The sequence below is a fragment of the Piliocolobus tephrosceles genome, chromosome 7 (assembly GCF_002776525.5).
Source record: "Piliocolobus tephrosceles isolate RC106 chromosome 7, ASM277652v3, whole genome shotgun sequence".
NCBI lineage: Eukaryota > Metazoa > Chordata > Mammalia > Primates > Cercopithecidae > Piliocolobus > Piliocolobus tephrosceles.
In genome coordinates, this window is record NC_045440.1 from 31,760,537 (window position 1) to 31,774,931 (window position 14,395).

The window sequence follows — 14,395 nt, forward strand, 5'->3', positions numbered from 1 at the left end:
TAGGCTTCCAGATTTGTTTTTGCGGTTATTAGACCTCTACTTTTCTTATTTTCCCTCCCTTATCAACTTTGCTTGTTGTCTCAAATAGGCAATGAGAAGACACAGGTGTTTATTATTGGAACGCTCTTTCCATCTGGTCAGTGGTTTCTCAAACCAGAATTCAAGTTCTAAGTTTCTAAAGTCAGCCCCCGGTGCCGCACCCAACATGGGCGTGTGTAGTGGCCAAGGCAGGATATGTGGGGCAGGGCCGGGGACTGGCTGCGAGCTGTGGCCGGGGGACGCGGAAGAGCTGGGACCCAGCCCCGCCGCGCCGCCCGCCCCTTTCCCTAGCCTTCTCCCAGCAGAGGGGAGGCCCGGCAGGGAGAGGTCCCATCCTCATGAACGGTCGCAAACAGGGTGCTAGGGAAGCACGCGCGACCCCCGCGGTCCCCGCGCTCCGGGATTCGGCCGCCAGCACGCGTCCTGCCTCCCGCGGATAGCACTGCGGCCCAACCGGGTTACCAGCTCCAGGCAGCGCCAGGGAACAAGCCCCAGCGTTGCGGGCGCGCGCAGACGCCAGCGTGGTGGAGACGCGGAGCCGCGCGCGGCAGCGAGGCTACCAGGGAACATTTCGCAACACCGAGAGTCTCAGCGTTTCTCGAGATAGGTGAGGCTGGGCGTTCCGGAAGTGGTTTCCCGGAAGGAGCATGTCTGCGCCCGCGATCTGGCCGGAAGTTGCACGCTGATCCACGGACACCATGCAGTCAGATGATGTGAGTCTCCTACCGTTGTTCTGTCACTCGGGGTTTGCGCAGGGATTTTGCCCGTTTTCAGACACTTAGAAAACGCTGACGCAACGGGCCTGTTGCCGCTCCGGATGCGAGGCTTCCGGAACCCCGACTTTCCGACATGGGTTCTCACGCGTGTCTCGCAGGGGTCTCCTGCCCGCTGCCCCGGCCGGGTTGTGAGCACGGGACTCCGTCACCTCATCCCATGGGGTCGAGGTGTCCCGTCTTTCGTGCCTACCAATGCAGGACGTCGCGCCATGCTGTCAGCTCCGGACTTGGGGTCGGGGGCAGCAGGGGATTTGGCGAAGTTGACTCCCAAGTTTAAGCGTCCTTCTCATCCATGCGCGCGTTACTCTTCCACCTGCGTTTCCTGTGTTAGGCTTTTCTTTGCATTTGCTCTACTTCTGCCTAAGTCATAATTTCGGAAGTATCCTAGATTCATTCATTGAGTGTTTTGTTGGAGAAATGCTTAAGTGCTTAACAGTGTGCCAGGCATTGTGGTAATTATTAAGAATTTGGTTAACCAGAAAAAATGCCCCACCTCTCCTGGAACACTGGTGGGGGAGTCACAGTAAACAAGTGAATAAATAAATTAACAATTACACTGTATAATCGTACTATGAAAGAAAGACCAGGGATGATGAAGGATACTTCAGATAGGGGTACTCAGGGAAGGTTTCTCTGAACAGAAGATGTTTGAGTTGACATCTAAAAGATAAGAATAAGCCAGTCACTGAGGAGCTGAGGAAAAAGCAGGCAGTAGGAACACTAAAGTACAAAGAGTTGAAGATATGAGAGAATGAATATAAGGGTCATCAAAGTGACATGTAAGAGAGGTAATGAAATTAGATATGCTTGCCAGGGAGAGGTCATGTAGAGTGTTGTAGGAAGTGTTTTTAGGCCTTTTAATGATCTATGTTTGTGAAAAGTTGTCTGGTTGCTGCGTGAAGGACTTTTGGAGAGAAAAAATGAAAGCAGGGAGACTAGGGTATGAGGAAGGTTGCTTCAAGCCAAATGCAGTGGCTCATGTCTGTAATTCCAACACTTTGGGAGGCTGGGGCTGGAGGATCGCTTGAGGCCTGGAGTTCGATTCCAGTCTAGGCAACAAAGTGAGACTCCATCTCTACAAAAAATAAAAAATTCGCGGGGCGTGGTGGTGCTTGCCTGAGGTCCCAGTTATTTCGAAGGCTGAGACAGAAGGACTACTTGAGCCCAAGAGTCCGAGGCTGCAGTGAGCTATGATGGCGCCACTGCACTCCAGCCTGGGTGACAGAGAGACCCTGTCTCTAAAGTAAAATTTTTTAAAAAACTAAAGTAGTTTCGCCTAAGGTAGTAACTTAATGGTGGAGATGAAAAGAAATTGATGAATTTGAGACCGGTTACCTCAGTATAACTGACAAGACTTTGGTGATGGATTAAGTGAAGAAGAAAAGGAAGAAATCAAAGGATTTGAGATATAAATACACAGTTCAATGGTGATTTTATTTATTGAAGTGGGGGAACTCTAGGGAAGACTGTTCTTATGAGGGATGTGGAATTGAGAACTTCATGTGGATATGTTAATATTTATGTTGCCTTTTAGATATTGAAGTGGAGATGTCATATACAAATCTGGTGCTCAGGAAACAAGTCTGACCAGGAAATAACAATTTGGAAGTTATCCATTTATTTAAGTATCAGAGATGACAAAGTCACAAGCCTAAAAGAGCTCCCTTATTCTTCTTTCCTGTTTCCTATCATCGCCCACTAGACACACCTATAAGATTCTCAAAGTGTGTTTTATTCTTTTGCCCTCTTCATATTTTTCCTTTAACAGTGGTAAAGCTTTTTTTCCCCCAGTTCCTCAAGGCAGTGCACTCAAAGGCTGTCATACTCTTATGCATGCTATGTGGTCTTTAGACCTGCTATTTTGTGATACTTTGTTTACATATCTTTCCCCCAACAAGATAGACAAAACTTTTCTTTCATTCAGTAAATACTTAAGTGGCTACTGTGTGTCAGGACTTGGAGAGATCAGTGCCTTACATAAACTAAGTATATAATGCTGAATGAATAAAGAGCACATTAGTTATAGGAGGATAACAGTAGATAGTTTTCTTTGCCCTCAATGAGATAAAATTATGGTATGTATATCTAAAAATCTAATACCTTGAAGCCTTTTTTTTTTTTTTAAGATGGATTCTCACTCTGTCGCCCAGGCTGGAGTGTAGTGGCGTTATCCCAGCTCACTGCAACCTTTGCCTCCTGGGTTCAAGCAATTCTCCTGCCTCAGCCTCCCAAGTAGCTGGGATTACTGGCACCTGCCACCACACCCGACCAATTTTTGTATTAATAGAGATGGGGTTCCACCGTGTTGGCCAGGCTGGCCTCAAACTCCCGACCTTAAGTGATCTGCCTGCCGTGGCACCCAAAGTGCTGGGATTACAGGTGTGAGCCACCGCGCCTGGCCCATGAAGGCTTTAATAATGGATAATGAACATAAGTAAAAAAGGAAAGTTATGAAGTATATATAATGTGATCTCACAAAGCATGGCCAAAAAAAAAACTGGAAAAATATTTACAAAATAGTAATGAAATTTTATCTCTGGGTAATGGAGTTATGATTATTGCTGATCTGTATTTAGCTTTTCTCTTAGAATCTGCGGGGTTTTTGTGTGTGTGTGTGTGTGTGAAATGGAGTCTTGCTGTCGCCCAGGCTGGAGTGCAGTGGTACAATCTCTGCTCACTGCAAGCTCTGCCTCCTAGGTTCACGCCATTCTCCTTCCTGCCTCAGCCTCCTGAGAAGCTGGGACCACAGGCGCCTGTCACTATGCCCGGCTAATTTTTTGTATTTTTAGTAGAGATGGGGTTTCACCATGTTAACCAGGATGATGTCGATCTCCTGACCTCGTGATCTGCCTGCCTTGGCCTCCCAAAATGCAGGGATTACAGGCGTGAGCCACCGCGCCCAGTCAGGTTTTTTTTTGTTTGTTTTTTGTTTTCAGATGGAGTTTCACTCTTGTTGCCCAGGCTGGAGTGCAATGGCACAATCTTGGCTTACTGCAACCTCTGCCTCCTGGGTTCAAGCGATTCTCCTGCCGCAGCGTCCCAAGTAGCTGGGATTATAGGCATACACCACCATGCCCAGCTAATTTTGTATTTTTAGTAGAGACAGGGTTTCTCCCTGTTAATCAGGCTGGTCTCAAACTCCTGACCTTAGGTGATCCGCCCGCCTCAGCCTCACAAAGTGCTGGGATTACAGGCGTGAGCCACTGTGCCCGGCCTTGCTGTTTGTATTTTAAAAAGTAAACAAGTCAGACTATTTTACAAAACATTTCTTCCTCTCATTCGTGTCCTTGGGCATTGCCTTCTTGAATTAATATAGTATCTCTTGGGGCAGAGGATTTGAAATGGGCTTTTACTTTGTCTTGCAGGTTATCTGGGATACACTAGGAAACAAGCAATTTTGTTCCTTCAAAATAAGGTGAGTCTGGATTTACAACTTGATCAAAGATTCCTTCAGTTGCCTTTTTGGTAACCCATTTTATAATCTTTGTTTCTTTTTTCCCATTCTAGAACCAAGACTCAGAGCTTCTGCCGAAATGAATATAGCCTGACTGGACTGTGTAATCGGTCATCCTGTCCCCTGGCAAATAGTCAGTATGCCACTATTAAAGAAGAGAAAGGTAACTCCCCAGTTTTAACTTCTAGAAGAACTGCCCACAGCTCTTATAGGGATGTTCTTTAGTTTCTGTAAATAACACTAAAGCTATTTTATTTTATTGTCAGGACAGTGCTACTTGTATATGAAGGTTATAGAACGAGCAGCTTTTCCTCGGCGTCTCTGGGAACGGGTAAGCCTTACAACAAAGCTACAGTGACCACTGATCAAGAGCCTCAATGCCACATGCTTGACCATGATGCCCAATTCCATGACCATATCTAGATTAAACTTTTGGGGCCATCCTCATTAGGCCATAGGTGCCACTGACAGTGAAAACCTAATGAGTCATTTACACTTGCCCTTCAAACTTCCTTTTTCTGTTTGGTAGGTCCGGCTTAGTAAAAACTATGAGAAAGCACTGGAGCAAATAGATGAAAATCTGATTTACTGGCCCCGTTTCATTCGACATAAATGTAAGCAGAGATTCACCAAGATCACCCAATACCTAATTCGAATTAGAAAACTTACACTAAAGCGACAGTAAGTATTTGGGTCCTTCATTATTTTTAAATCTATCTTTTCGTGGAGCTTGTTTTGAAGTTGAGAAATTGTGAAACTTCAGGGCTTTCTATTCAACTTTGTGCAGTCTGTTATGATGTACTAAGAAGAAACTTTAGACTAAAGGTGTGCCCTTTGATATGGCAGGACTTTTAAAACAGTAGAATACAACTTGATTATCACCCTCCTTGTCTGAAAATCTTCCAGAAAATTTTCTTTTCTTTTTTTTTTTTTTTGAGACGGAGTCTCACTCTGTTGCCCAGGCTGGAATTTGCAGTGACGTGATCTCAGCTCACTGCAACCTCCACCTTCCCTGTTGAAGCAATCCTCCCACCTCAGCCTCCTGAGTAGCTGGGATTACAGGCATGGACCACCATGCCTGGCTAATTTTTTTTGTATTTTTAGTAGAGACGGGGTTTCACCATGTTGGCCAGGCTGGTCTAGAATTCCTGACCTCGAGTGATCCGCCTGCCTCAGCCCCCCAAAGTGCTAGGATTACAGGCATGAGCCATCATGCCCAGCCTTCAGAAAATTTCCTCTATGACCCCTGAGGGAATCTTAACTTTAGACATTTGAAAATGATCTAAGACATGTGAATATACAGGACTGTAAGAACTTTACTCTGGATTCACTGAAAACTAATTTTTAAAAGTGATATGAAATCCCCAGAATTAACAGAATACCTTCTCTAGGACCGTTAGGCCCTAATGCGTTTTGATTGTGATCTACAGAGAATGCTAAAGATGATGTCAGACTTCGACAGAAAATTCTTTTTTCTTAGTTCACTGAAGTCTTAATTTTAGCCCTGAGAATCCCAAAATGCCTAAACAAAAATGGCCAGATTAAAATATATGTAAAAATATGTGACTTTTTATAGCATTAAATTTCTAGAAGCATTTAGTGTATCTTGCTCTATTGAGCTGCGAGCTACAGCACCAATTCCAATCCTTTTTTCTTCTCTTCTTTAAAAAGGAACACAGCACTTGACAGTGGATTTTCTGATATATTTTCTTTCCCTTAGGAGGAAACTTGTTCCTTTGAGTAAGAAGGTGGAGCGTAGGGAGAAAAGAAGAGAGGTAACTTATTGTTGTGCTATTCATACCGTCTACATTTTCTTTCTGAGGGGCTCTTATAGATTCAGTCACCATCATGTGTGTAAACTGTTCAGGCCCTGGATAATGGTTCACTAATAGATACCTATTAGTTGCCTAAGACGTTTGATTTTTCATATTTTAAGATTATGATTTTCAGCACAAGTTAAAGTATGTGTGCTTTGGGGATATATGTAATGGAGAACAGAAAGAATCCACAACTCCTTTGTCTGAAATTCTTGTGGTCAAATATTTCAGAATTCAGAATTTTGATGTTGCCTATTTTACATACTACATAACATCTTTAGTAGATGTTGAGCATTCTAATCAAATGGAATTTCTGCAGTGAAATACAGTACAGCCATGCAGTGAGTAATAACATCATGGAAAATTGGGCATCCATCCCCTCAAGCATTTATGCGTTGTGTTACAAACAATTCAGTTATACTTACAGTTGTTTTAAAATGTACAATTAAATTGTTATTGACTATAGTCACCCTGTTGTGCTGCTACCAAATACTAGGTCTTATTCATTCTTCCTATTTTTTTAGCGGGGGGTACCCATTAATCATCCCTACCCCCATTACCCTTCCCAGCCTCTGGTAACCATCCTTCTACTGTGTATATCCATGATTTCAATTGTTTTGATTTTTTGATCCCACAAATAAGTGAGAATGTGCAATGATTGTCTTTCTGTGCCTGGCTTCTTTCACTTAACGTTATGACCTCCGGTTCCATCCATGTTGTTACAAATGACAGAATCTCATTCTTTTTAATGGCTGGATAGTACTCTATTGTGTATAAGTACCACATTTTCTTTATCCATTAATCTGTTGATGGACACTTAGGTTGCTTCCAAATTTTGGCTATCGTGAACAGACCTGTAACACACATGGAGTGTGGGTATCTCTTTGATATACTAATTTCCTTTTGGGTCTGTACCAAGAAGTGGGACTGCTAGATAGTATGGTAGCTCTAGTTTTAGTTTTTTGAGGAAGCTCCAAACTGTTGGAGCTCCATAGTGGCTGTACTAATTTACATTCCCACCAATAGTGTACAAGGGTTCCCTTTCTCCACATCCTCTCTAGCATTTGTTATTGCCTGTCTTTTAAAGGATAAAAGCCATTTTAACTGGGGTCAGATATGTCGTTTTGATTTGCATTTCTCTGATGATCAATGATGTTGAACACCTTTTCATATGCCTGTTTGCCATTTGTATGTCTTCTTTTGAAAAACATCTATTCAGATCTTTTGCTTCCCCAATCCCTGCCCCCTGCCTTTTTTTTTTTTTTTTTTTTTTTTGAGACTGGGTCTTACTGTGTTGTCCAGGTTGGAGTGCAGTGGTGCGATGTTGGCTCACTGCAACCTCTGCCTCCTGGGCTCAAGTGATTCTTATGCCTCAGCCTCCCACATAGCTGGGACTACAGGTGCATGCCACCATGCCTGGCTAATTTTTGTATCTTTTGTAGAGATGGGACTTCCGTATGTTGGCCATGCTGGCCTTGAACTCCTGGGCTCCAGCAATCCACCCACTTCAGCCTCCCAAAGTGCTGGGATTACAGCTGTGAGCCACCGTGTCTGACCCTTTTGTCCACTTTTTAATCCAATAATTAGAATTTTTTCCTATAGAGTTGTTTTAGCTCCTTATATATTCTGGGGTGTTTTGTTTTGTTTTGTTTTGTTTTGTTTTGTTTTTGAGATGGAGTCTCGCTCTGTTACCCAGGCTGGAGTGCTGTGGGGCAATCTCAGCTCACTGCAACCTCTGCCTCTGGGGTTCAAGCAATTCTTGTGCCTCAGCCTCCCAAGTACCTGGGATGCCAGGCGCCCAGCACCATGCCTGGTTGTTTGTTTTGTATTTTTAGTAGAGATGGGGTTTCGCCATGTTGGCCAGGCTGGTCTTAAACTCCTGACCTCAGGTGATCCACCTGCCTTAGCCTCCCAAAGTGCTGGGATTACACTTCTGGCCTATATTCTGGTTATTAATCCCTTGTCAGGTGGATAGTTTTCCCAGTCAGTGGGTTGTCTCTTCACTTTGTTGTTTCCTTTGCTGTGCAGAAGCTTTTTAACTTGATGTGATCCCATTTGTCCATTTTTGCTTTGGTTACCTGTGCTTGTGGGATATTAAGAAATTTTGCCCAGACCAATGACCTGGAGTTTTCTTGGTGTTTTCTTGTAGTTTTATAGTTGGAGGTCTTAGATTTTTTTTAATCCATTTTGGTTTGATTTTCGTATATAGCACAACATAGGGGTCTAGTTTCATTTATCTGCATGTGGATATTAGGTTTTTCCAGCACCTTTATTGAAGAGACTGTCTATTCCCCTGTGTATGTTCTTGGTACCTTTGTTGAAAATGAGTTCACTGTACGTGTGTGAATTTGTTTCTGGGTTCTCGATTCTGTTCCATTGGTCTCTGTGTCTGTTCTTACGCCATTACTATAGTGATTTGGTTGCTATAGTCCATAGTATAATTTGAAGTTTGGTAATGTGATTCCTCTTGGTTTTCTTTTTGGTTTTTTTGTTTGTTTGTTTCTGTTGTTTTGTTTGGGATAGCTTTAGCTATCCTAGATCTTTTGTGGTTTCATAAAAATTTTAGGATTGTTTTTTCTATATCTGTGAAGAATGTCATTGGTATTTTTCTTTTTTTTAATATTTATATTTGTCATTGGTATTTTGGTAGGGATAGCTTTTCTTTTGATTCTTCTGTCCCCATTAGTCACAGAGTTATGTGTCTAAAATCTGTATCATTGGTCTGCAAACTTGTGCTCACCTCAATAAAATTTTTGAACATGTACTCCCCAATGTTATTTATAAATATTTTATTTTGAGACAGAGGTTCGCTCTATCTCTCAGGCTGGAATACTGTGGTGCAATTTCAGCTCACTGCAACCTCCACCTCCCAGATTCAAGCGATTCTTGTGCCTCAGCCTCCCAAGTAGCTGGGATTCCAGACATGCACCACCAGGCCCGGCTAATTTTTGTATTTTTTGTAGAGACGGGGTTTCACTGTGTTGGCCAGGCTGGTCTCAAACTCCCAACCTCAGGTGATTCACCCACCTCAGCCTCCCAAAGTGCTGGGATTATAGACTATAAATGTTATTATACATATACACTTCCACTAATAACATGACGTGTATTGTAACTAATTGTGACGTAGTGAAACAAAAGTCTGGTTCTTAGCTGAGTATGTTGTCTTGAAGGGCTGTCATAACTGAGGGATTGTAGAGAAGTGCATTGTCAATAGGTGGTCTAAAGTACTGTAATTCTTCATTAAGCTCCATCAGTTATGGAGCGGCTTTTTTTCAAGTCCAGTTAGTGAGTTTTCATCTCCAGTTGTCAAACAGGTGTTCTTAAAACCTTTCGGAAGAAATTAATTTTTTCTATTTTCACCAATTGAGTTTGTAACCCTCTGAAAAATGTAGATTTGGAAGAGTTTTAAATGGATTACAATATTCTGTTTCCACATTTCTAAAGTGTGTGATTGCAGTTTTTATAGGAGACATGTTTTCAGCAGTGCCATATATAGATACAATCACTTTTCACAATGTTCACAGAACAAGCTTTTTTTCAAAAAACAATTGTCTTCCTCAAACTATTAAAATGTTGCCTTTATCTGGAAGAAACAGATTAAGTGTATTTATTTTTAAAAACTTCTACTGGGTTACATAAAAAGATTGGCAAATTTGGAATATTTTTCTTTTCGTGAAAAATGCATGGATCCTTTTTAGGTTCTACAACTCTCACTCTGTCACCCAGGCTGGAGTGCAGTGGCGCTATCTTGGCTCACCGCAACCTAAACCTCCTGGGTTCAAGCAATTCTTGTGCCTCAGCCTCCTGAGTAACTGGGATGACAGGCATATGCCACTCTGCCCGGCCAATTTTTTGTGTTTTTAGTAGAGACTGGGTTTCACCACATTGGCCAGGCTGGTCTTGATCTCCTGACCTCAGGTGATCTGTCCACCTTGGCCTCTCAAAGTGCTGGGATTACAGGCATGGGTCACCTTGCCAGCCTGGTTCTACAACTTTTAAAAGCACTAACCCCTTAGATAACCAGCATACTTTTATAACTACTCTCTATCTTTGGCAGAATATTCAGTGTAATCTACGAATCCACTTAACTAAGCAAACATAAACAGTTAAATAGTCGTCTAAATAAAAGACTGAGAGCACTACTTGCAAGCCCTATGTGCAGTCTTCCTCCCTTGAGATATCTGGCTCACTGTATCTGACACACAACTATTTACTTTATAGACAGAGTCAAGGCACAGATGTCAGTGTACAAGAAAAGTAGTAATGATGTTTAATTTTTTTAAGGAAAAAGATAACGTGGAAGTTTTGCATATTTTCTTCCTACACTTCATTGGATACCCTTGACGCGTAAGCACCCCACTCTAGAGAACAACATGGAACATCGCTGTAGCCTTTTAACTGATCCATGTGCCCCTACACAGTTTTAGGTAATCATCCTAACATAACTTATAGGTATAACACTTTAAAACCCTCTATGACTTTTACTGTCAAATTAATGCACCATCCTAGGCTACTGTGCGGTAGTACAGGTTGATGTCATGTATCATCTCCAATGAGAGAAAACTGGAGGAAGAGATTTTTACCCATTCTGTCACATGGAATCTAACATGATTTTAGAAAATGTAAACGAATGAAGATTTCTGTTCTCTTTTCTCAGCTTTTACAAAGTCTGGCTCCAGAGTTGCTAGATTATTTCTGAGACACTTAAATGTATATAGACCTACATGTTTTGTATCCGTCAAAGGCTTTGCTAGAATTTAATTTAGAATGTTGTTTACAAAACCATAGGCATTTCAAAATGGAAATGTTCTGAAGAAAGTTTACAAGAGAAAGAAGAAGAAATCTATCTGGTTGGAGAGGCAAAAGCCAGTAATAGCAAGGAGGGGAAATGATTACATTGTCTTTCTTATGAACAACTTCGTAGTTTCTTCCATTTTTATAAGATGAATAATGAGCACTGATGAATTAAATGGATTTGCTCTTTCCCCCTTATAGGAAAAGGCATTAATAGCTGCTCAGCTGGACAATGCTATTGAGAAGGAATTACTGGAGAGACTGAAACAGGATACGGTGAGAAAGCCATTAGCTTTGGGGTACTGAAATTTTAAGTGGTAGTATGTTGCTAAGACACATCGGGTTTTTTGGTTTTTTATTTTGGGATGGAGTCTTGCTTTGTCACCCAGGTTAGAGTTGCAGTGGCACAATCTCGGCTGACTTCAAACCTCTGCCTCCCGAGTTCAGTTCTCCTGCCTCAGCCTCCCGAGTAGCTGGAATTACAGGCACTGCCACCACGCCCAGCTAATTTTTGTATTTTTAGTAGAGACGGGGTTTCACCATCTTGGCCAGGCTGGTCTTGAACTCCTGAGCCACCGCACCTGGCTGGGAAATGTTTTTTAACCTGATATGAAGATCTCCACTCGAATTTTATCCCTGGAATAAAATAAATCCATATCGGTGTGGCTTCCTTGTTTTAATTAATGCAAGCACATAAAATGCTTTGGTTACCCTTGATACTCCATTCACTATAAGAGATCTTTCCCTTTTTGCCATTATTCTCAACTTCATTCACCAAGACAACGATTCCAGATTTCTGTATAAAAGCCATGGAGTTTTGCTTCTCTTACATATTACCCTAGTCTTTTAAGGCTCTTTGAAATAAGTTTGTATTCTCTTTTTAAAAATGAGTGTTGTTTATACAGACAACATGACTAAAGTATGCTTTGTCCTTATTATTTCCCCTTGTCAGCAAAATTACATTTGTCCCAATGCATGGGTTTGATAGAGGATTACATTTTAAATGATTTTAAAATGTAACTCCATAGAAGTTACCTATTTGATACTAACTACAGATGATTTAAATGTTCAAAAGAACATGCTTTTTTAAGACACTGCTGGCTTTACACTTAAAAATATTACTCATCGAATTAAGTATTCTGATTTAATCACTGAGGAAAAAATAATATTCTCCACAGACAGTGGAACTTCAAGTGTAATATCCAAAAGTAGTTAAAGCCAATCTGTGTTTATGTTCTTCAGTATGGCGACATCTACAACTTCCCCATTCATGCCTTCGACAAGGCCCTGGAACAACAGGAGGCAGAGAGTGACTCTTCAGATGCTGAGGAAAAAGATGATGAAGATGATGATGAGGAAGTAAGTCTTGTTTTTGTTTTGCCAAACCTACTAGATACTATTTGTATATAACTGACAAACAGAATATCATCTTTAGTCCGCCAACCAAAAATGATATGTCATCTTTTTTCTTTCACGTGATTAATTTTGGTTTAGCACTGGTTGCTGTGTTCTTCAGGCTAACCAACAAACCATTAACAGTTTTAGTCTTAATTTATTGATCTTGTAAAATTGTTCCTGCAAGGTGACAAATTATAAAGCCTTTCCTGTCTGTATCTAGTTTTTAACCATAATGAGGATGTTTTATTGCTAATAATTTAAATCAAGAATAAGAATGATCTGGTAGCCCTAAAATTTTTAAAATTCAGAAGCATTAAACTTAGGAAGAACTAAATTTTGGTTGCCTAGTGAATAGACTGTGGTTCTGATTATGTTATTTTGTACTTACTTAGATGTCTTATCTGAATCTTCATTATATATTCTGAACCTAACAGTTAACGTTTTATTTATAGGATGTGGGGAAAAGAGAATTTGTTGAAGATGATGAAGTAGATGAGAGTGACATAAGTGATTTTGAGGTGAGCTTTATGGGTAAAAAGATTGTCCTTTGGCCTGCAGCAAAAAAAACAGGGAGGTGGCCAGGCACAGTGGTTCACTCCTATAATCCCAGTACTTTGGGAGGCCACAATGGGAGGACTGCTTGAGCTCAGGAGTTAAAGACCAGCCTGAGTAACACAGTGAGACCTCATCTCTAAGGATGCCATAGAGCGATCTGGGCTCACTGCAACCTCAGCCTCCCGGGTTCAAGCAAGTCTCCTCCCTCAACCTCCCAAGTAGCTGGAACTACAGGCATGTGCCATTCCACCTGGCTAATTTTTTGTATTTTTAGTAGAGACGGGGTTTCACCATGCTGGCCAGGCTGGTCTAGAACTCCAGACCTCAGGTAAGCTGTCTGCCTCAGTCTCCCAAAGTGCTAAGATTATAGGCATGAGCCACTGTGCCTGGCCTAAACATTTTTAAAAATCATTGGCCAGGTGCGGTGGCTGATGCCTGTAATCCTAGCACTTTGGGAGGCCGAGGTGGGCTAATCACCTCGAGGCGGGTGGATCATGTGAGGTCAGGAGTTCGAGACCAGCCTGGCCAACATGGCAAAACCCAGTGTCTACTAAAAATATAAAACTTAGCTAGGCATGGTGGCGCATGCCTGTAATCCCAGCTAATTGGGAGGCTGAGGCAGAAGAATTGCTTGAACTTAGGAGGTGAAGGTTGCAGTGAGCTGAGATCGCATCACTACTCCAGCCTGGGCAACAGAGCGAGACTGTCTCAAAAAAAAAAAAAAGAAAAAAAATTAAAATTCAGCTGGATGTGGTGGCGGTTGCCTGTAGTACCAGCTACTCAGGAAGCTGAGGTGGGAGGATTGCCTGACTACAGCAGTTTGAGGCTGCAGTGAGCCATGACTATGCCACTGCACTCCTGCTTGGGCAACAGAGCAAGACCCTATCTTTAAAAAAAAAAAAAAAAAAAAGAAACGGGACAATTACTGAACATAGACATAGACAAATCAATTCCCTAGTCTATTCTAAATAGAGGGGACAATGAAGGGAGTTTGGAGAAATCTAGTATTTTCCCTCCTCCTTTATCTTTTCTCTCCCCGTATTAGGATATGGATAAACTGGATGCCAGCAGTGATGAAGATCAGGAAGGTAAATCCTCCAGTGAGGAGGAGGAAGAAAAGGCCCTTAGTGCAAAACACAAAGGCAAAACGCCCTTGAGAGGACCACTGCGGAGAAAACGAGCCTATGTGGAAATAGAATATGAGCAGGAGACAGAGTCCATGGCCAAGGCCAAAACCACGTGATTTCCCTTTCAACATTTATACCCAGGACTGAACATGCAGAACTGTTTCTTTTTTTTTTTTTTTTTTTTAAACACATACACACCTCCAGTTTTTGCTCTTTTGTGTTGTGTTGAACACCGTATTTGTGTTTTTATTATTTATGCCACGTCAGTGGGGCAAGAAATCTGGAGTGAGTGAAGAAAGCTAAGTTGTGAACAAGAGTGTTTTTATAGCATATGTGTTGAAGTAACAGCTTGTGCCCGAGAAACTTAACAGATGAGTTCTTGGATCTGGGATGAGATGACGGATGTAAATATTTCTAAATTTTAAATGCTACGTT

General features: G+C 41.8%; 1 protein-coding gene across 1 annotated transcript; it reads left to right on the top strand.

Annotated features, from left to right (window-relative positions):
• Positions 1-286: 286 nt before the first annotated feature.
• MAK16 (MAK16 homolog) lies at positions 287-14,386 on the top strand. Its single transcript, XM_023214587.3, has 10 exons — positions 287-752; positions 4,181-4,230; positions 4,323-4,432; positions 4,536-4,600; positions 4,799-4,950; positions 5,990-6,044; positions 11,082-11,156; positions 12,123-12,239; positions 12,731-12,796; positions 13,879-14,386. The coding sequence occupies exons 1-10, from the start codon at positions 738-740 to the stop codon at positions 14,074-14,076; spliced, it is 903 nt and encodes a 300-aa protein (XP_023070355.1). The 5' UTR covers positions 287-737; the 3' UTR covers positions 14,077-14,386.
• The last annotated feature ends 9 nt before the right edge of the window (positions 14,387-14,395 follow it).

Bases quoted from the DNA above. Each gene is read 5' to 3' on its own strand.
- MAK16 (XM_023214587.3), top strand. The intron at 4,433-4,535 runs GTAACTCCCCAG...TTTTATTGTCAG, and splicing joins CACTATTAAAGAAGAGAAAG to GACAGTGCTACTTGTATATG. The intron at 12,240-12,730 runs GTAAGTCTTGTT...TTTTATTTATAG, and splicing joins ATGAAGATGATGATGAGGAA to GATGTGGGGAAAAGAGAATT.